The sequence below is a fragment of the Ailuropoda melanoleuca genome, chromosome 3, assembly GCF_002007445.2.
Source record: "Ailuropoda melanoleuca isolate Jingjing chromosome 3, ASM200744v2, whole genome shotgun sequence".
In the NCBI taxonomy this organism is placed as follows: domain Eukaryota; kingdom Metazoa; phylum Chordata; class Mammalia; order Carnivora; family Ursidae; genus Ailuropoda; species Ailuropoda melanoleuca.
The window spans coordinates 29,956,981-29,979,597 of NC_048220.1; the positions used below are offsets into that span (position 1 = coordinate 29,956,981).

Here is a 22,617-nt window from a genome sequence, read left to right on the forward strand (position 1 = left end):
TGGACATATTGTTTTATTAAAGTTCCGATGAATAAACTTCAGGCTCTTAAAAATGTCCTCTCGGCTTTCATCTGGCACACACCTCCACCATGGAGCTGTTGGTCTGCCTGGGTTCATTTGATTACCTTACAAACGTACTTTGGAAAGTGGAGCTCATTTCAAATTGTGGGTTCAGCAGGCTGGAGGAGATGGATGGGGAACTATAGGGATGGCTTGGGGCTTCCTGGCCATAGAAGAGTTAAGTCCAGGGGGGATCTTGTTTTTTGCCCCCAGAGCAGGGTACCAATGCCCCTTTCTTTGTGGAATGAGCACCAGGCTTGTAGTGCCTCTTAGGAGTATGTGTGATTGTCAGTGTGGAGACCGTAGAAATTCTGCTTCTTCCCCCTTATTTTAAAATTCAGTCACTGGGGAGCCTTTTTACTCTATCCTCTGCTTCTAACACAAACTGAGCTACTAAGCCTTCAACTCCCTATTTTCCCCATCCACCCCCAACCGTGTCTTGGGCATGTGACCTCGTCTCTGAGCCTGTGTCTGTACCTCTAACAGACAGCTAACAGTAATGTCTGCCGTGTATCGGTCAATTCCTGGCAAAAAGAATCCATTCTATTCAGCAAATGCCAACCATTATTATTACCCAAAGCCATTTTATACTGGGAACCAAGGGGAGCAAGGGCCAGTCAGGGAAGGAAAGACGAAGCAAATGTGAACTTTTTCTCTGGACATCGAGTTTTTAAAAAACTAGACTAGTGCATATCTGTTCAAACAGCACTTGGACTAGTGAGACTCTAAGCACTCAACACCCTGCATATGTTTTTGTTATTTTTAATCTCTGAATATGAAAGACAAAGTAAAACCAGGGGCAGGCCAAGCATCAGGAAATCCAAGGCTGAATCAAAGCCTGATATACAGCAACTGGGACTGAGGGGATTAAAAAGAAAACCACCTGCAGTATGACACTTACCTTGTCAGAACAGGAAGACTGGAGCACAATTACTCTTCTTCATTTGGGAATGGGACAGGCCACGTGGTCTGGCCAAGGAGGCTGGAGCTTATCTTTATTTTAAAGTTCTAGAGCAGACAGGACCACACTGAGGACAAACATCCTTTGTGCCTTCTTTGGCATTGACCAGGAGGTCCTTGGAATGGGTTTAGCTATCTCAAGAGGAACCTGAGGCTTTAACCAGGAATTGGAAGATGCCAGAAATTGATGACTGCAGAGAAAACCAGAACTGACCCTGGGATTCTTATCTTCCTCCCCTCCATGCCCCCCCCCCCCGCCCATCATTGTTGCTTGTGTGCCCATGCTTAATGGCAACAGGAAAAAAAAGTCATTCATCACTCAACTCCTTTTCTTTCAGAAAACAAGAGGCAGGTGTTCACATGCTCAAAATAATTCAAGTTCCCCTAGGTACATAAAATGAGAAGTGGCCAAGTCTCTACCAGTTGTTTTTTTTTTTTGAGGGGATGGAGTGGCGGCAGAGGGACACACGTGGAAGGTACATTAGAAGGGCAAAGGCAAGGCATTAAATGGATGGAGGACTTCATTAAGTCAAAGGAAATACTTTTGTACAATATCCACCAATCTGGTGAAAATAAGGAAACCACCAAAGGCTTTTCTGTTTGCCTTCTTAACGCATTGTGTCTCTGTGCATTGAAATTTGCTTGGGGACACCAGGGCTTACCAAAAGGAGAGAGCTGCACAATTTTTCTAAACTAGGCAGGTCAGATGGCCCTCTCCCATCTCCTCTGCCTCCCTGTTTAGGTTTGTCATCTGTCTGTTACAAGTACAGTCCTGTGCAGCAGAGAAAGATGTAGCAGCACGTGGCCAACCTGAGCTATATGAGAAAGTGAAGCTTTCCTCCAGTGGTTGTCAGGGTGTCCTAGAAGCAGAACAAGGGACTGTTCTGGCACAAGGAGCCCCCTCTCTCTGCCCCTTTGTCCTGCCAGAGCTGGGGTATGCATTTCCACTTGATGAGTGTCCTTTGACAAACTCAGGAGTCTTGCTGGGCAAGGATGTTGGGGGTGTGAACAGAAACACACGAGAAACAGCAGTCCTGTGTATATTTAACAATATATATTTATATATATTTTCTAGATCAGTACATTCAGTTTTTAACTTGTTTTTTTCTTCACAAACAGAAGAACTCTTACAATAGTAGACTTTCTAAAATAAATACTATTAAAATAGAGCTTCAAAATAAATATTCTATACAAAGGAAACCTTCTGTGGTAACTTTTGTTGTGGGGTGAGAAGGGGCTACAGTGAAGAGGGAACATGAAGTAGGAATGTGGTGGGGTGGGAACCTCGACAGCTTTTCTGTTTGTAACACGAAACCAAACTGTGGGGCAGTGAGAGAGAAAGCAAGATAGGACACCACACGGAGTTACCCACAGCAAAAATGGCAGCACAAGATTTGTCATCAACTGTCACAGTAAGCAGAGGGCATGGAAAAGCTTACCGAAGGCATGAACCAGAAGGCCAGTGAAGCCTGGGAGATGCCCTCATGAATTGTACAGTGCAAAGTCATGCTGCCCGGATTCCATCAGCCATCTCCTGGGGTAGCGGGGGAGACTATGAAGCTTCAAGGTGACAGAGAGTGGGTGTTTGCTTCCGACCAATGCCTTCCATGTTGTGCAAACTTGGGCCAGTCATTATCTAACTGGGCCCCACTCAATGTACACTGGGAACCCACGCAGACTCCACAGCTCTGGAAGAACTAGACATGTCACATGAAGGTCTTCCACTTCTGTTGGCTGTGAAGGGGCCCATACCAGCAGCGGAGATTGGTCTTCACCTCCTTCCAGCCGGGGACTGTGAGAAGCCTTTGTTGCACCCCAACATCCATCGGGAAGGTCTTGGTTATCCCAGAGCCGGTTCTCAGGATGCTGCTTGGAGTGTTGGGCCTTCAGAAACCCACCCTCAGGGTGGGAGCAGCCACGGCCTACTAGGACATGTGTCCTGAACCCAGGCTTCTGGACCCTACCCCCAGTTCCAGGCAGAACCATCACCTACCCCAGGTTGAACAGAAGTGGGAACCAGCTTTTCAAACCAAACCTTTTCAAAAAAGGTTAAGATGAGGAATAATCCAGCCAAGCAAGCGACTGCTGACGGAAACACAAACAGCCAGAAGCACCCAGAGAAATGTGTCTTGTTTCTGAGAGTTCAGTCCCTCAGTGGCCCTTGACTGGCCCCCAGGGCCCACGGGCAAGCCAATTTTGTTGTTTTTTTGCCAAGAAGCTGAGAAAAACATGCTGAGGGCTTGCCCTACAACAGAGCTGGGAGAACCAAAGCTGCTTCACTGCTTCCCTTTAGCACTGAGCACAGGGGACACCGGCAGCTCGGCACACATCCATCTAGCAGGTTAAATGCAAACCAAAAGAACAAGGCAAAAACAGGGAAGAAAAAAAAAGAAAACCCAAACCAGAAAAATCGTGTTTACAACTATGTACACAAAAAGTCAGGGTTCATCAGGGGTCAGGAGGCTGTTTGTCAGAAACAGGGTCTATGTAGATAGAGGGTTGGTGGGGTAGGTGTGGTGTGTGTGTGTGTGTGTGTGTATACACAGCTTATGTAAATCAATTCTCCACAGAATGGGTGTGTAGAACACCAAGATCACCAAAGTGCAACTTGCCACTGGGTCAAGTTTCCCATGGAGACATTTGAGAGGGGCCCTGGGAAAATTTCTGAGGCCTTGCCAAGAGTGTATGCGTGCCCTTCCATTTAGGGGGTAACCTCTGCACACCTATTCTGAGGAAAACCTCTCCAGTCCCTTCAGTACACATCTGATACATTCAATTAATGTAAGTGGTTGGCTGAATGGGTTTTTCCTACCATTCCCTCCTATTTGTGCAAGAACATCCATACATCCGTCACGACTATGGCAAGGGTAGCTACATGAATCAGCCTCAGAAAACGCAGATGCAGTATTTCATACTTTTTACAAGCTAGCAAATGTTATATAAATAAAGCCTAAAATAATAAGACCCTCCCCTCCTTTCCTCCAATCAATAAATACCTACAGTTACGATTAACTTATTCTAAATCATAAGATGTTACTACTACTCTTCAAGAAGGAAAAAAAAAAGTCCTTGAGAAGCATTGGGTGCATGCCAATCACAGCTACCTGCCTCCTTGCCTCCTTCCTGGAGGCGATTCTGTTTCTACAGAACAAACTGGAAATGCTACACAAGGTCTGCCTAGTGCACTTCCAGTTTCACCTGGGGTAGCTTTTCTGACCCAGGCCACTTCCTCTCATGGGGGTGGGACAACACACAGAATATCACACAAAGCAAAAACCCCTGCACAACAGCTGGGGAGGAAGGACCAGACACAATATAGCTTTTGCATGCAACAAGTACCTACCCACTGGACGTGCTGCACTTGGGAGTCCTTTAGCACCTTGAGAGAAAGAGTTGCTACGTCTTTGGGGGCTGTTGGGAGGGGGTGGTGCTGCCTCGCACAGAAGCAGGGCTCAATCCCAAGAAGCCCCACCCCCCTTGCTCTTACTCCCCCGCCAGGGCTTCCTAACACTAAAATAGACTCTTTTTTCATCATCTATTTACATTAAAGATACAGACACATCACTGTACACAAAAGGCTATGACAGCAAGCAGCAGAATCGGAAGAGAAGGAACCCACACCCAGCTTGGCTCTACTGTCACACTGCCAATGGGAGGTGTTGCCTCTCTTCTTTGCTGTTAAAATCCTCTTCTTGGTGGGAAGGGGGATTGTGTCCCTTAAGGTTGCTCGCCCCCCAGATTTTGAAATCAGCCCTTCCTGGGGGTGGCCCAAAAGGAAGCAAGTGTTTCATTATTATTTTTTTTAAAACACCGTTATAGCATCTGGTTTAATTATTCTATAAAAACATAATGACTGGATCCAGAGACCACAGCCTCAGACTCATTGGCAAAATGATATTTGGTCTCGCGTGTGCCGCCCCGGCCTTCTCTACCCGTAAGATTTCTGGAAAGGATGTGGGTAGAGAGAACTCGCGACACATAGTGGCAGGTGAGTCTGTGACTCGGTAAGAACCGAAGGACGGTGTTGTGAGTAGAACACCCCCGAGAGTTAGTGATGAAGCTGGAAGGGAGAAATGCACTGTATAGTGGCTCCTAAATCCATCTGTGGCTCCAGACAGCAGAGTGGGGAATAAGCCTCTGCTCTTAGGGGGTCCCAAGTATATACAATAGGGACTGCCAGGGTCTTCGCCTTCCCCCAGGTGATGGGGCAACCTGGGGTAGGGGGGAGAGAAGTATGGACGTCAGGGTTCCAAGGGTCTTCTTCAAAGGTTCCCTGGTCACTCAGTTAATGATTCCTCCCCGGCAGCCAAAGAGAATGGAAGAGTGGGGAGAGAGGGGGAAGGAGGGACTGGGAAGGCATTCAAGCAGCTGCAACTTCCGGATATGTGTCCACATCTGTGTTCTGTCTTCTGAAAAAGAACCCCCCCCCACCCCCAGCCACACCACACCCCTGCCACTGTCTGTGTGTTCCAGGACCCTGAAAAAAACAAACAAAAAAACCCCCCAATAACCCAAACCAAAGTCCTTCTTCATCCTTTTGGGGAAGAGGGTGGGCAGTGGTCTCCGTATCTTCAGAAGCTGAGGGTGGGGAGTGGGCAGACCAGCAAGGTCAGCCTCAGAACACTAAAACCTCTGGCCTCGCTGTGGTCTTCTCAGGTGTTAGAATAGAAGAGAACCAGGTTTTCAGGGGGAGCACGGGGCTTCGACCCAAAGTGTCAGAAGGGCTTGTCGGGTCTGTTGGCCTTGGGGTCCCCGGCAGCTGCCTTGCAGATGACGCTGTTCGTGTGCTTGCAGCGGCAACCAGGGCGGCGCAGGCGATCATAGCCACACTGGGCCAGCTTCACGCAGCCAGTGGCAGGCAGGTAGCAGAGCAGGCACGGCAGCACCAGGGAGAGGGCACCCATGAAGGACCAGCGGGCACAGCAGTTTGAGCGGGAGCAGGAGCAGGGGTGGTCAGCGCAGGAGCCCTCATCATCCTCGTTGGTGCAGTGGTAGAAGATGCCTTGCACCAGGCACATGCAGGTGCTGTAATTGACCAGGGTCTGGGCTGAGCACAGGCATTCCTGGTTGCAGACCCAGCAGGAGGGCAGTGTCCGGGGGGATGCACACTCCTTGCACTTACACTTCCCACAGGCCTCGCATAGCAAGAAGTGCTTGTCCAGCTCAGGTGGGAGCGCCGGGCCCTTGAGGTCCAGTGGCTTGCAGTGGACCACCTTGGGCTGGATGCGCACAGCCCTCGGGGAGGCCTGATCAGCCACGGGCGGTGGTGCCATGTGGTCTAAGAGCCGCTGGTCAGAGGATGTGCTGCTGCTGCTGCTCACAGAGCTGGGGCGCCCGCTGAAGGAGATCCAGTGGTGGGTGACATCCTGGTCACAGCGGGCAGGCGTCGGGGCCAATTCTGGGGCCCCACCCCGGGTCCGCTTAGGGCCAGTAGGGGGCACCAGGCCAGGGTTGTCTATGTAGTCGTTCTCCACATGGCTGGTCTTCATCTGGTCGATGGGGAGGATGGTGAGCGGGTGTTGGAGGCGGCTGTGGGGCATACGGCTGTCAAGTAGGGGCTGGACCATGACTGAGCTGGGAGTCAAGGGGACGCTCTGTGGGATCGGGGGCTCCATGGGGCTGGAGGTCCTGGACTGTGCAGAGGAACAGGCTTCTAGGGGCCCTGGGTGGGGGGAGGTGGGGAAAAGGAAGAGAGAGTGGATTCCAGGCATCAGTTACTTGGCCTGTTAACGCCCCCACCCCGCCATCAGGTCCTTGGGAATACAAATGAAATGGGAACTGGATTCTCTCAGTGGACTCTCAAGCATGGAGGCTTAGATGATTAGTAACAATTAATAGGGAGTGGTAGAAATAACACTTACTCAGCACTTAATGAGCCACACATTCTGCTAAGCACCATATGTATTATGTCATTGACTCTTCACTCTAAAATGTAACTACTATTATTATCCCTTCTGTAGTTACAGAAAATGGATGTTCAAAGAAACTTGATCCAAAGGCACACGAAACTATCAACAGAACTCAGCAGGGTTCAAACCTAGCCCGACCAAACCCATTCTTACAACAGCTGTGAAATATGCTCTATTTTTAAGATAAGATAGCTCAGTGGTTATAAACACAGGCTCTGAAATCAGATCCAAGTTTGATTTCTCATCCCTGCCCAGCAGTGTTATGTTACTATAAATAAGGTTCTGTAAACCTTTATGCCTTAGTTTTGTCATCTCTAAAATGGGTTCTTGTAAGGATTAAATGAGAAAATACTATCCAGTATCTAGCATCTTGCCTTGCCAGTAATCTATCACTATTCCAGAGAGCATCAGTTTAGATTTCCTGAACACGCAAAGGACTGTGCGCTGGGCATTGTGCTGAGGATGTAGTGACCATGACAGATAGCCCCTGTAAGCTCCCATGGAGTGTGTATCAGCTGGACAAACAAAAGCCTTTACTTCACAAAGTCAAAAGAGAAAGAAGGGCTGTATGTGATGCCTGTACATCCAGGATATTAACTTATTACCACCACTTCTAAGAGCAGCAACCTCCACTGTCTAATAACCCCTGGCTAGGTGCACTTTTGACAACTTGGATGGGAAATCCTCTCGAGGGGCACTCACATCACCCATTTCCAAGTGCTGAGCTGAACATTCAGCCTAAATGCTATTTACTAGAATAGCTAAGCCAACTCTGGATCAGTTTCTAATTTCACCGAGAGAGTGCAATTTTAAGTTGGAATCCCGCCAGAGATTCAACTGCAGTGCCTGACACGGAACCCCAGGAAGTCACTTAAATCAAAGAGCGGAAACGACTTGGTTCAAATTTAGAAAGTGCACATTGTTTTCTATTAGAAGTGCCATTTCCTCGCCTGCTGACCTTTACATTCGGAATTCGGCTGGAGATCAATTTAAAGAAATAGCAGCAGAAGGCCACGACCTCTGCCCAAGGGGACACAATTTGGAACCCAAGAGAAAGATTAGACTCTGGGAAGAGTCCACTAGGGGGTGGGGGTGTGAGACAGAACAAGGTGCGGATAGAAGGCAAAGATAATGGTCTTTAAAAAAGGAACAGACCACTGAATTCATCTGTTATGGGGTAGAGTTTGGTTAATGCTTTTCATGATGCTAATGATGTTCTCATTAGGAGAGCGGCCCCTGCACCTTTGCCGTCAGGTTCATCTGTCCTCAGAGGTACTAAGAAGGGGGGGTGGATAGGTTTCCATTTTCAGTTAATCCCCTGCCCCTCCAGACTGGGTACACAGTTGGCCTATCCCAGTACTCCAATCATAGGGGAATGACACCTTGCCCCAGGTGACTCATCCATACTTATCAATGTCTACATTGAGGAATGAAGAGGCAGGCAGAAAAGGCATTCAGGCAACTCAACTTTATACTCCCCTACTTGGAAACAATATTTGATCAGAAATGGTGAAATTGGTGGGGAAGGACTTCTACAGATGCTTTCTGACCTGTCTAAAAAAAAAGAGCTAGCTCTAGATGCAAAGTTCATGAAGGGGATAAAAGGGAACTTTATCCACAGGGTTCTCATCTGTATTTCATCTATACTGCAAATGCAAAAAAGCATCAAGTCTTTTCCATAAGGCTCAGTGCTCAGTCAACTGATATTTCCCATTTGCATAGGGTATGTATTTTTGGCTTTGCTCCCATGGCTCTACGTACTTAAAAGATGCTGGGACTTCTGTGCAGTTTTCCTCATGTGGGAGAAAGTCTGCCTAATGGCAACACCTGCCTCCTATCCCCACATTCCCTCCAGAGGAAAGGGGAGTATCTTCTTCAAATGGGAGACTTCCCTGCAGCAGAGTGAGCCTTAAGTGTCTGGCACTTCTGCCACCAAGAATGGTCATTTACCAAGGTAGCCTCTTATAGGGACCCTGCGGTCAGGGCTGGGTGGGGGTAATGTCAAATATGCATCTATGGAGAGGCATTTTTCCAAGGATCCAGCCAACTATGGGGCAGAACTTCAGGGGAATGCTACCTTAGCCCAGTAATTCTTTGCAGGGCCTCCAAAGCCTTGCTTCTAGAAATGGGTTTAGGTCAACAGACAAAGGTTAGGAACCGCAGGTCCCCACCATGGGGACTCTGCCTGGAGGAAAAGGTGCGACTGGGCACAAGAATGGAAAATGCTGACTGAGGCACAGGATAAGACTCTGGCACCAGCCAAGAAGTCCTTTAGCCTGAACCCCCACCCTGGACAAAGACAACATGATTCCCTTATTCCAGAAGCTTGGGTCATGAATGCTCAGGGTCTTGCCAACAAAACTGTCAGTGGCAGTTTGAAGGCTGTATTGCCCCCCTGTAGTTGGGGCTTTTGTCTCTTAGGACTAGGACTGGGACTTGTCATGCTGTTGGAAAAAGGGGAAAGAAGAAAATTATCTACTCTTCTTCCCCCAGTTCTATTCCTGGGATTCTTAAAAACAGCCACATTTTTTTGTGGCTAAAACAAAAGGCATGGGCAATGCTCAAGGATTTTAATAGGCCCTGGAATCAGAAGGCACATTAATGGAAAAGTCCCACCAGGATGCCAGGGTGGGCGCAGCGCCTGCAGGCAATGGGATGTTTGGGCCTTAGCAGGCTCCCATCACCCTCCAGAGGTGGCTGTCAAACATCTGGGCCTGCAGCTGGGGCCAGACATGGGGGTGGGAGCTTGGTCCATGATGACTCAGCTCTCTTGGGACATGCTCCATCCAAGATGGCTCCAGCAGGCATATTCCAAAATGCATCTTCCCTATCATAACCCTGATGTCGGATTCTTTCCAGCCACTAGCTCAGCAAAAACCAGTGGCTGGCTCAGGGTTGCAGTGCTCAAAACCCTCCTCAAGCCTCATTGCCTTTCCTCCCCATTAGCAGGGACTTCCACGGGAGGGCTGAATTCGTCTGGCTGACAAAGAAAAACTACTTCCCCAGAAGCCTGTTTGATAACCCCTCAGCAGAGCTAAATGAAGTCTCAAAAAAGCAAACAAAACAAAACAAAACAAAACAAAACCAAAAAAACAAAAACCCAACCCGCAGTTGGTTTAGAAGATCAATCTCTACTCACTGGGACACACCCAGCCTCCAACCTGCTAAGCAATGCTGACGAACTTAAGTGCAGTTTAATATGTACTCTCTGCTTCCCCTGTAAGGAAGGAAGAGATTTATAATATAAATAGGAGAGAGGAGAGGCTTTGCCTCATTTAGGCTCTTTGGAAGACTGATGGCCAATTTGGAAGACTGTGGACAGAGAAACAAAGCCAGCACTCCACTTAGAGAAGCACCTCTATTGAGTTTTAGGTGGCATAATTATGGATTAGCATGAGGAAAGGAAACTTTTACCTCCACTCCCAACTTCTCATAATAAATAATAATAACTGTGGAAGCAGCTAATATTTATGAAACATATCTTCGTGTCAGGCTGTCTGTGCTAAGCCCTCAGTGATTTTCTCATTTAATCCTCATACCATCATCTTGGAGAACAACACCCATTTTGCAAGGAAGAAATGAAGAAAAAAGCGTCATTAAGGCTGGCAAGTGATTAGGGCATGATTCGAACCCAGGCAGCAAAGGCTCCAGAGCCTGCAACCTCAGCCCCACAGCCCTGACTTACAGTAACATCTGGGTATTCACGTAAAGGCAGGAAAGCACCGATCACTTTCACAGCCATGAACTCTACTATAGTCTCCCCAGTCTGCCACCAGCCCTCAGGGAGCCTTATCAGGCCATTCGCAGGGCTCTTAACCAAACCAGCAGGGAAATGAAGCCAGACAGGGGTTACATCAGATTGCCCCCCCCCCGGGAATTCTCACTGTGCAGAGTGGAGGGGGGAGGAGGTTGAAATCTGTCATTATAGGAAGGCCCAGAGCTCAAGTTACCTTTGCTTCCAATTCAGTTTTCTATACCATCCCTTCTGTCACCTCATACACTGCTGCTTTACTAAATGTGTTCATTTTTAGTTTTTTTAAAGTCTCACTTGTAGGATCTCACCACAAAGCAGTCTCTAAAAGGAAGCCCTGGCATGTGAGGGAATTCCCTCCCTCTCCTCTCTCCTACAAAGCTGAACTTAAGGGTCCCTAGGGCACATTCTCAGATGGGACTTTCTGTTCCAGGTCTGTGGAGGAGGGAGGGGCCTGAGTAAGAGGAAGCCAGAAACCAGTCCTAAAACACTGAATCAGGATACTGAAAAGCCCAGAGCACACAGTTCTATCTTTGCCACTTGGCGGTCTATGGCGTGTGTACCTGTGGGAGGGGCTGAGCATCAGGACATGCACCTCACAAGGCAGCCTGGCTGAAAAGAATCAAGGAGTGTGTTAAAGATCCACGCCAGCCACCCATCCCTTTCCCTTGACTTACCCTGGGAAGAGGAGTTGGGAAGTACTTCGAAAACCTGACAGTTGTGCTTTCAAAACTATAGGTCAGCACATGACAGACTGGCAAGAGGCTCTGAATGAATGGGCCATTTCTGCACTGCTCCATTCAGTCTCGGCAGGTCCTCCCAGCAAAGGTTTTTTAACCCTTTATCAGTTAAGAAGAAAAGGTGTCTAGGCTGCCAGGGATCCCCCCCCAACTACCACTTGGTTCTTCGTGACAACATCCCAGTTTAGTTAATTAAACTCCAACCAAATAATGCCTTATTGCTTCAAAAAAACTTTAAAAGGTGTTTGGGGGAGGTGGTGGTGGTTGTGAGGAAAGCCAGGGACCTGCCTTCCTTCCATACACCCCACTGAGGAAGACTATCTCTACAGAGAACAGCCCCTGTGGGAGAACAAAGCACTGACGCAGCTGGGTATCTCTGTGAATCCTTGCTGCTCCCCCACCCCTCTCCAGCACCAGCACTAATGAGCTCACCTCTGGTCATAAGCCTTCAGAGATCACAAAACAGCTACTTTTCATCCCTTTGTCCCATTACCAGCTAGCAGTTCCCAACCCTCTCCTCTTCCTCATACACAACCAGTCAGCTGCAGAACCAGTCAGCTGAGCGCCATAGCTCCAGCACAGGGATTTGTGGGAGGGGTCTTGTTGTACTTGGCTCTGGGCTATTCTAACTGGCTTTAAATGTTGGTTTCATGGTTATCTGCTCAGCTCCCCTTAAAGAGATACTAGAAGTCAAGAGTGAGAAAAGAATGGGGCTAGAAGAAGCCCATTAGTCACCAGCAGTTTGGGAACTCCTAGCCCACATCAAAGTTTGGAGGGGAACAGAAACCTAGACCCCAAGGGAGGGGCCCCTCTCACTGACACCAAGATAATTTATCTCACCACCCACCCTCCACCAGAGATTTCTAAGAAGAGACTCTAATAATAGATTCCTAATAATAGATTTTAGTTTACTCCTGGGATGGGGCAGGAGATGACTCCCCCCTTCTCCCAACCAGAAAAATAAAGACTACCGGACAAGGGAAACTAAGGGAAACTACTCTTCGGCAAATGGCCACCTGCCCCAGAAGGGCCTCTTCCCTTCTCCACTAGATCCAGCACATCTGTGCTCCCCCCACCCCCCGCCCTGTGCCCTTGCTTCCTCCACTGACTGTCCTTGGAAAGAACAATCATGATTACAGCTGAATGGTGGAGCCTCTTAACCCAGCCACATGTCCCGGATACATCCCCAGCCTTGTCAGCTGTCCGGATCTGCAGGGTGGCCCCAGACCCCTGAGAGCCAAGAATACCCCGCCTCTAATCTCACGCAACACCCCACACCTCCTGTGTAGGAAGTAGCTCCCTTACAACCAGGTCCTCATATGAGGTGCCCAGCACAGCACAGCTGAGCCCCCTTGGGAAGTTCCTTCCCTCTGCCCCTCCCCAACTCTGCAGATGGAGACACTAAGGCCCAAGCCTAGCTAGCAGGTTTCCTAGCTACTCATCTGCTCTGACCTGGCTTGGTCTGAAAGGAGTAATAAGTGTTTTCTGTATGTTGCTCTTCATCACCTTCTTCCTCTGGCTCTTTTGAAAGACCAAAAACATATTCCAACGGGTCACTGTTTTCACTTCCACCAGGGAGATGCAGGTTTGCTATGAAATGGAAACTTCACTCTTGCCATCCCCCTTTCCTTACGAACACCTTCGTATCTACACCCCAATCCAAATTTTTCAACTGTGTCCCTAAATCCAGGTTTATGCAAGACTCCTGTTAAATTTTCCTCACAAGGGAACTTCCAACTCAGTGGCAACGGTGACAGGCACTCGATTCAGAACCAGATTAAATGCCTTAACTCTCTAAGAACACTGAACTCTGACTAAAGAAAGGCAGCTCCTTTCCAAACCTCCTTGGTACAAACATCTGGGTCCTACCCAAGAGGATGGCCTGAGGAAAGAAAAATGCTGTGGGAGCCCCATACTTGGGGCTAGAAGATGTCACACCAAGGGGCTACCATCAGGAATTGGAGAAGTCCCCGTGTGTTATCCCAAAGTATCACACTGCAAAGCAGTACCCCCCCCCAGGGCCACTTCTGAAGGTGTTAATGGGTGTTTTTTCCTCCCTTTATTTTTAAATCACTCACTTTCAAATTTTGCTTTGAAAGGCTGCCTTCATTTGTTATTCAAGTCAGCCAAACTTCTGGGTAGAGACTGTGTCAGGTTTACCGAAGCGGGAGTGGGGGATGGGGATGGACATGGAGGAGTGGGTAAAGAATATGCTGGACAGAGGGTGGAATACCAAAGAGCCTCATCTCTCTACCTATTCTGGAAGGATTTAAACAAAAATGGCATCTGTAAGCTCCAAGTGCTCACCAGCCCCCAGTTTCTGTCCTGCTTAGCCAGGAATCATTCTAGTTTATGTGTTCTGTCTCCTCCCAAAGCCTAACCAGAGCTTTAAGGAAATGTTGTCATTTAAAAATGATGGTAATCTGGAAAAGGTGGTGGGAATGAGGAGGACTTCCACTCCACAAAAAGGGGAATGACTCCTGGGTTCAGAATCTTAAAAAAGGAAAATAAGAGATGTCTTATGAAAATCTTCCTCACCCTAACTGACCAACATTTGTCCATCATGGAGATTGCAGAAATATGCCATCAAAATGCCTCCTAGTAGGTACTGGCTAATCTCAGCATCTCAGTTGGTCATTGTGTGCACTGCTCACATTGATGTATTTGCCTGAAGCCTGCTGGCAAGTGAGGTAGCTCCCAAGGGCTGGCAAAGAGAGGAAACTAGATTTCACACTGGACAAGTCTACGTCTTCCCCACCCTTCTGCTGAAACACAGTGTTAAAGGGGTCAACTGCAGCCTTCCCTCTCCTTGTCCAACCCACACTCACAGACTAAAGGAAAAAAAACTGAACAATTCAGATGTTTATGCTCCATTCATGCGAAGATCCAGAGAACTCTAAACATTGTGAAATCACCAGCGCAATATTGGGTAGGACTGAGCTTATTAAGAGATTGATAAGGCCGTATTTCCTAAATGCTCTAGGCCTTCACCTTCCATCTTTGTATCCCCTAGGGGCTCATCAGAAAGATTGGAGAGCCTTGGTCAGCTAACCAGACAGGCGTGCACTTGCTCCTGCCCCTCCCCAAACTGGAGAGAGAGAATCACGCCACTGATCTGGAGGCAGGAAAGTGGGGGTTCCCACTGGATCTGGGCACCCCACTGAACCCACATCTTTCCTTTCAGCGCTAACCATGCCTGGGGAGCTTCCCAGAGCCTCAGTGTGCGAGAACGCAGCCTGCTGCCCTCACCCAGGCTTGGCAATATGGATGCCCATCCAGCAGCTGGAGAATGAGGCAGCCAGCAGCTCTCCCCTCTAATCACCACCATCCAGCCCCTCCAGCCTAGTTTGCTTCTCCGTCCATCGCTCAGCCGTCAAGCCATGCAACCATTTTCGCTTTTCTTGCCTTCTCTGCCCACAACCCCCAGCCCCAAAGAGAATTGAGAAATCGTCTTCTTGCACAAGAGCAGCTACTGTCTAAATGCTTTTTGATCGTCTGCATGGAGGGGGAGCTGGGCACAGCCCTGGCCCCAGTGATGAAGCCAAGCTCCAGCTGCCCTGGCTGCCCAAACCCGCCTTTGCCCCCCCCTTTTTTTGCCCCTGTGGCCTTGGGAGATTCAGAATTTTCAGAACGTACCGTCTCTATCTTCCTCTCGTCTCGGTGATGTCAAGCCTGGTACCACCAAGAAGAAGGGAAAGCGGGAACCTTATCTCTCCTACGCATGCAACCTCTTTCTCCAGCTCCCACACGCCCGGTGTTATGTAAACGCACCTTCAGCCCCCACCACAGCCCCAGCGCGGCCCGGCCCCGGGGCCTGGCACAGCTCGGTGCCCAGAGAAGGGAGGCACGAGGAGGCAGAGGGGCCTCTGGCCTTGCAGAGACCCGGGAAGGGAAAGGCAACTGCAAGGCAGTTGCACAGCATAAAATGCAGCAGCAGAGCAAAGGTCAGACGGCAGGGAACCGCCTCGCCAAAGAGAGGGAGCAGAAATGCCCAGTCCCGGGTCATCTCCGTGCTGACCATCGAGGAGGCGGCAGAAAGGTACAAAACCCAGTCCGTAACGTCTCCGAAGGATACAGAAAAACCTACGTCGAGCATAGGCCGCTGCAGTGGGCTGGGGAGATCTGGGCAGAGCTGGCACCGTGGGCACGGAGCCCGGGGTGGGCAAGCCGCCCAGGGCAAGAGCGCCCGCCGGACCCAAGAGGTGGCTCCTGACCGAGCCCAGAGCCTTCCATTCCAACGCTCGAGGCGGGTGGTGGCAGGGGGAAAGAAACCAGGCCAGAAGCAAACTCCCGGGACACGCACGGGGCTTCCTGAGTCGCAGAGGGGGGAAGCCGGGCTTGGCAGTGCCCCGGGGTCGGAAACTCCGGTGCCAGGCTGTGAACACCCCCGGCGCCGTGCCGGCCCAGCCGAGGGCGTCAGGGAGCTGCGGCACACCGCAGCGGCTCGAGGAGGCTCATGGAGAGGGAAAGAACACTGAGGCGCGCCTAGAAATAGCGCACCATTTGCCCCAGCCGGAGGGGGAGTCGTGTTGCGACTCAGAGGGGGTACTTTCAGATCCCGAAACCGGCCAGGGACTTACTTTGAGGAGCCGCAGAACCACAAGCATTGCTCCACGTCTGTGTAAATCCCCGAACCCGGGCGAGTCAGACGCCGCTGTTCACGCAGACGTCGGCGGGAGAAACCGATAGGACTCCTTGCGCACCGCAGCGCCAGCTCCGCGCTGTCAGCTCCTCTCGCTGCCTCCGCGGCGGTGTTGCAACCACTGCCTGGGAAAATGGCTTTTTTATGAATGGGAGGGAAGGGCGCTCCAGTGCGCACGCGCCCCGTTCGCGATTCTATGAATGGGTGGGCACAAGAGACCCCGCGCGCGCATGCGCCGCGCTCCTTTTTTTATGAATGGGGGGCCGGAAAAGAACTTAACCCCTGATTGCTGGGGCTGACTCTAGCTNGGGGGGGGGTTTTTTTTTTTTTTTTTTTTTTTTTTTTTTTAATGAATGGAGGGCGGAGGAGACTGCGGCAGCTGGCTCAGCTGCGCGGGCTGTACCCCCTCCCAGCCTGCGAGAGGAGGTAAAGGCCACCTTCACGCCACTGCGGGCCTGGGCAGGAACCGTCAGTGTCGTTGGGGGGCGGGGGGCACTGCGGCCTTTGAATCCTGGGCCAAGTGCTGGGTGGGGAGGACTCACCTAGATCTAGAGATCTCGACCGGCCGCAGGCGTGGGGGGCGAGGCGGGAGACGTGAAGACCCCTGCGTGGGGCCTTATCTTTCTCTAGCCTAGGGGCGTCGGGGGGAGGGGTCTTGAAGCTGCGCTTACCAAAAATTAAGAAAATGTCAAATGTCCCTAGCACGGAAGGGCATTGTGGGGGTTGCTTGAATGAATCTGGTTCCATTCCTAAGACTGAGTCTTCCTTGAGTGAGTACAGACCACCCCACCCCCCCCCACTCCACCATTTCTTGGGTGTGGAGAGCGACGGGGCCGAGGCCTCTTCCATTTCCAGTACCCTCTACCCCCGGGCCGACGCTGGCTACTCAGCTAGAGGCCGGGCTCTGGCCTTGCAGCGCCACCTCCCACCCCCTTCCATACCCCAGTGTAATGTCCTCAGTGCCTTCGCGCCTGCCCGCCCTAGGCTGCGCTGACTAGCTGCTCCCCTCTCCACCCCTTTGCGTTTCCCAACTCTCACGCGACGCGGGCCTGAGGAGCCTCTGTCCACAGAAGGCCACGGCCCTCTGCTGCAGTGGGAGCCTATCCCCATTCACCCCCATCAGCTACCCTACAGGGAAGCGGGAGCAGCCCAGAATTTGCCAGGTGTATGGGTGGAGCCGGCGGAGCAGAGGATGCTGCCGGAGTGGCCATGGGATTAAATAACAACAGGGTTCCTGAGCCCCGGAGGAAATGGAAATGGCCAGGGATCCTTTCGTTGCAGTTAATGATCCTGTGTGGGGTGGGGTGTATCGCATCAGCCCAGGCTGTTGAAAAGAAAAGCCCCCGCCATTAGGCCTGACTCCGGGAAGGCAGGGAGCCCTCACAACAGCAGCAGGCCCAGCTCCGCCCAGGAACGGAGGAGACTGTAGGCTGGGAGGTGGCGGGGGAGGGGGGGTTGGCTTTGATGCCGGAATAAGAGCTAGGCTAGGGCGTGAATCCCCGGTAAGTTTGTCTTGCTGGTGTTCTGGCTTGACCGGGAGGTTGTGGCTGTCTTTTTCTTCCTACGCTATCGGAGGACTGTGTTTGGCTGTTGTCAGAGGAGCCAATGAAAGGCTTCTAGTCCAGGTCAGAGGTCTGGCCTTGGGCTGGAGCTGGGTCTGGGGCTCTGGAGATGGGCCGTGAAGGGACATTTTTGCAAACCCACACCAGAACTTGAGGTCACAGAGTCTCAGTCTAAAATATCTTCTTACAACTCAGAGGTATCTTTGCAGTGTGATTTACTTATTTAGCTCCTGGGGGCAGAGTNGGAAGTCCCCCCCCCCCCCCGCAGAGGTCCACAGCCTTTCAGGGCTACGACCTTACTAAAAGCCAAAAGAAAAACTCCTTGCTAGAGCAGTTGTTTAGGACTGACCTTTGCTGGTCTTGAATTCAGTATCATTATTCCCATTTGTCAGATGTAGAAAGAAATTGAGAGCAAGAGTCCTGTACCTGCTCAATGGAAGATCTAGTAAATGGGGAGCTGATTTTCTAGATCTTTGCAACATAACTCTCTAAACCTAACTTTGCTACCACCGCTTCTCGGCATCACAAACATAAAGCCTGGTTTTTTTGTTAAGTCATGGAAGCACCTTAAACAAGGGAAGTTGGAGTAGTAATTTTGCAGCCAGTCACTCTGGGACTTGCTTGAACAATTAAAAAGATGGCAGTAAATACATCCTTTCTAAACTATCAAAGGAAAGCAAGATGGTGGTGGTAGTGTGTGTTTGCTGTCCTGTTTCCTTTATTTAGAGGAATTAGCCAAGAGACAGATGGGGTTCCATTCCTGGTCTTTTCTCAGCTTTACTGAAGGATGAGGTGAAGAAACCACAGCCCTGGTAATATGGTGAGAGGATGGAGGAGCCCTCAGCCCTGGGCTGGGCAAAACCCCTTATTTGTAAGCAGAGTGCGATGCAGAGTGTCTGGGAGGTAAATGAGGATTATATTCTACCTCTACTTGGAACCTGAAGAGAGGTTCGGGGCAAGTGTTATGAGAAATGTGTGCATATATTCTTCGTTTCTTTCTTTTCATTCATTCATTCATTCATTCATTCATTCATGCATTCACATATTATTCTGTGTAGGAGCCTGCCCTGCCTCTGGGGACTCAGTGGTGAGAGACAGACAGCATTCCCTGCCCTTGTGAAGCTCACCGTCTTTTGAGGAGACAGACCGCGCAATTTGAGGCTGTGATAAGTGCTGGGAGGGGGTCCGAGTTCAGACCTGAAATCTGAGAAGCAGTGAGCCTGGGGGAGGTTGAGGAGACAGGTCGGGCTGAGAGAGCCTGGGTGGAAGCCCTGTGTGGGAAAGGCCTGCCACGAAAGTGCTGACGGTAGGCCTCTGCGGCCACAGCTTGGCAAACAAGGTGGAAGAGGAGTTCGGATATTATCCTCCTAAGGGTTTTAAGAAGCGTCGTGACATGTTCTGGTTTGTGTTCTAGACCTCTGTAGCAGCCCAGAGGCTGGCGGCTGGGGTTGAGGGGACAGAGTGAAAGGTGACGGGGGAATGCAGGATGTTTGCTCCTGACAGGCTGAAGGTGCCATATTTGTTGTTTTGAATTGGGTGGCCAGTAGGCCTGTGCTTTTTTTTTCCTCTTCTTTTTTCTTTTTTTAAAGATTTTATTTATTTATTTCACAGAGATAGAGACAGCCAGCGAGAGAGGAAACACAAGCAGGGGGAGTGGGAGAGGAAGAAGCAGGCTCATAGCGAAGAGCCTGATGTGGGGCTCGATCCCATAACGCCGGGATCACGCCCTGAGCCGAAGGCAGACGCTTAACCGCTGTGCCACCCAGGCGCCCCCTTTTTTTTTCCTCTTCTACTTCATCTGACTTTGTTTACTCCTCAGGGGCTGTCTCCTGCCCAGGTATAACTTTCCTGCTAGAGGCAGATCCTAACGGCCCTGCGTTCCTGCTTGTGCTAATTACAGTCTTCTCGCCCCGACCTCAATGTAAGCATCTTTACCCATACCAGATCATGGCCAGGGGAGGAGAGCGGGTTCACTTCTGGGCTTGGCCCTCTTATTAAGCCCCTGGCCTTGCCAAGCCTGGAAGCTGAGTTAGTGGAAGTTAGGAGAGGCAGGAATTCCAATTCAATGACAGACATTCATGGACCATTTACTGTGTGCCATGCCTGTGCTCAGCATGTTTTCATATGTACTGTTGCTTTAAAAAGCTGTGTTCTGGGTCTTACCCTCTCTCTTTGTCAGATAAGAAGTCAAGAGGCAATGTTTTAATTATTTAATTCCACCAAAAATTATTATGCACTTCCTGTGAGTCAGGCATAGTGCCAGGTGTTGGGGTTATAGTGATAAAAGAGATAGACACAATTTTTGCCTTTATAGAGCTCTCAGTCAGTGGTAAGGGGGCCGGGGCAGGGTGGGGCGGGGTGTGCTTTACCGTATAATCTTCATCAGCGCCCTCATTCATTTCTACTATATTCACTAGACATTTCTCAACCTTATTGCACATACTAAGCACTGCAAGCCAAGCCCCTCAACCCAAACAGATCACCTGCCTCCCCTGTAGTCAAGTAGGAGACATAAGACATTAAACAAACAATTGATTGAAGACGGATTTAATTACAGTTAACATGAGTGATGTGATAGAGAGTGCGGAGAGCAAAGTCAGGGGGACACAGCCTAGAGGCTGTGGAGAAGCTTCCCTGCAGCTCAGATCTGCAGAATGCAGTCTCTGCCAAGCTGGGCCCAGTGGCAGAACGCTCAGAAGCAGAAAGGAGTCTCAAGGAGTGTTAGAGCATCTGAAGATTGCTAGCCGTACCCTAGTCCTTTGAGGAAGGGAGGGTAGGTCAGGCCTGAGTTAGACCTCTGTTCTGGCCCTAGCTCCTAGGCTTTCTGGCTCAGTGTGTTCATTTGTTTCAGCTTTGAAGGCTGGAAACATTGAAAGACAGATGTACAGACACTGACCACAGACTGCTGAGGTTCAATCCTACCCTTACAGGCTCCATAGCCTTGGACAAGTGATCCAAACTTTATGTACCTCAGTTTTCTCCTCTGTAATATGAAGGGTTGAGTGGAATTTGAAAGGAAAAATGTACATAAAGCACTTAGAGCAGTGTCTGGCAAATTGTAAATGCCAAATATGCATTTAGGTGATTATTCAACATACCCGGTCATGTTCATGCAAAGAATGTGTATAGAATTTTAAGAGGAGTCCATTATGTGTATCAAAACCTCACAGAGAGAAAAATAATCTAAATTGTAATCAAGGTTTTCACTGTTAATGAATAGTTAAAACAATAATACTATGGCTGTCATCACTGCTTTAACTAGTACAGTTTTGCAGGCCGAAAGTTATGGTATTTTCAGCTGTGTGTCTGGGTATCTTAAACAGTTCACCCAAGACTTGATTTTAACCGTGGCCAATATAGATGCTTGAATTTCAGTGGTAGCACATGTGTGATATAATGCTGAATGTATGCTAAATGATGATTCTGTTGTATTAAGCGCCTAGTGACTTTGCATAATTCTTAATCTCTTCGAGCCTCTCTTGTAAAAAAGGGGATGATAGTCATAGTATCTGCTTCAGAGAGTTGTAAGCACTAAACATGATGTTTTTCAAGTAACTTAGCTCAGAACCAAGTGCACAGTTATTTTTGTGGTCCTTGAATTAATCTGTGTAACAGGAATATTTTAAAGATTTTTAACTTGGTTTTGATAATACAGGTCTCTAGCTTGCTTTGCCCCATTTTTCCTCCAAGACCCTTGGTTTTCACTGTTTGCTGAGCAGGTCAGTAGAATGGTATGAAAAAGAAGCATTCCAGAAGACCTCACATAATTCAAGAACAATTTCCTCATAGGTGTGACTGTGAAGTCCGATTTGCATGCTATCACTTTTGGCTACTGAGTCAAGATTTTTGTGAATATATTTCTATGGCACAGTTCAGATTTGCCTTCATTCAAATTCACATAAAATTCAAGCACACTGTTCATTTCAGGTGTGGGAGCTAAATCAAAAACAACCATTGAGAGCAGTGAATAGGAAGAAAAGAAAAAAAAAAATGGCCCCCTTGGTCCTTGCTTGCAAATCACAGAAATTCCCTAGTAACATTGAAAAATCAGGAGATAGAGTGGTTGGCAAGTTCTGACATCAGGAATAAACAGACTTAGACTTTGTTCAAAGTAATTGGACACTTAACTGTTGATGGATCTCAGGTGAGTTACTGATTCTTTACACCCTCAATCATATCTATGTAATGGGTGTGATGATTCGTTCAAACTCTGTAGAATGGTCCAGTAGATACCTCATAAATGTCTCTGTCCTTCATACAACAGAATGGGGACCCTGGAAAAACACAGGGATAAGGAATGGATGTCTAGACTTGGGGGGTCAGCAACTTTGTGGAGGCCTATCTTGCTTCACGAGGGCGATGGGGGCTGTGTCCTTCTTTCTGATTTGACAGTTGTACTTCGGGCCACCTTTTCTTCCCTGACCTCCATTGGTTCCACTTCTTTTGGTCATTTATTCGTTCACTCATTCATTCATTCGACCAATATTTAAACACTTTCTAGGTCCCAGGTGCCATGCAAGGCCATGAGGATACAACAGTAAAGTAGTTCTAGGAATCCCCTGTTCTAATAGAGCTTAGTCTAATGGCGGGGGCAGATAATCAAAAGTAAACACCTAAATAAAAGCAATTTTAGATGTTGGTAAAATCTACAAATGGAATAACAAAGGGGAGTAACAGCAATTATGGGACGGAGCTGGCCTCTTTATGGAGGTTGGGGAAAGCCTCTCTGGGCAGTCTGAAGGCTGAGGAGCAGGAGTCATGGAAATGCCCAGGAAGGAGGGTACCATGAGTGCAGAGACTAGGGCATGTGAGAACTGGTGTCTTTCAGGAATACTGACACCTTGGGCCTGAGGCTGGAGTTGCTCATCTCCGCTCTAGGACATTCTGGCCTCCTCCAGCTGACTTGCATCACACCGGGGCTGGCCCGAACTCTGGACTCTGTAGTACACAGCCAAGTGTACCAGCCTCAGGCCCTCAGGAAGAATTTACAACC

General features: G+C 49.3%; 1 protein-coding gene across 2 annotated transcripts; it reads right to left on the bottom strand.

The window, feature by feature from the left end:
* Positions 1 to 3,531: 3,531 nt before the first annotated feature.
* SPRY4 (sprouty RTK signaling antagonist 4) lies at positions 3,532 to 16,201 on the bottom strand. 2 transcript variants are annotated; one of them, XM_011219692.3, is made up of 2 exons: positions 16,001 to 16,201; positions 3,532 to 6,682 (listed from the first exon to the last, which is right to left on the bottom strand). In XM_011219692.3, the coding sequence occupies exon 2, from the start codon at positions 6,633 to 6,635 to the stop codon at positions 5,736 to 5,738; it is 900 nt and encodes a 299-aa protein (XP_011217994.1). In that variant the 5' UTR covers positions 6,636 to 6,682; positions 16,001 to 16,201; the 3' UTR covers positions 3,532 to 5,735. The 2 variants fall into 2 exon arrangements, with proteins under 2 accessions (XP_011217994.1, XP_034512082.1); XM_034656191.1 differs by lacking the exon at positions 16,001 to 16,201 and adding an exon at positions 15,057 to 15,942.
* Positions 16,202 to 22,617: the final 6,416 nt, after the last annotated feature.

Bases quoted from the DNA above. Each gene is read 5' to 3' on its own strand.
- SPRY4 (XM_011219692.3), bottom strand. From the start codon at position 6,635: ATGGAGCCCCCGATCCCACAGAGCGTCCCCTTGACTCCCAGCTCAGTC.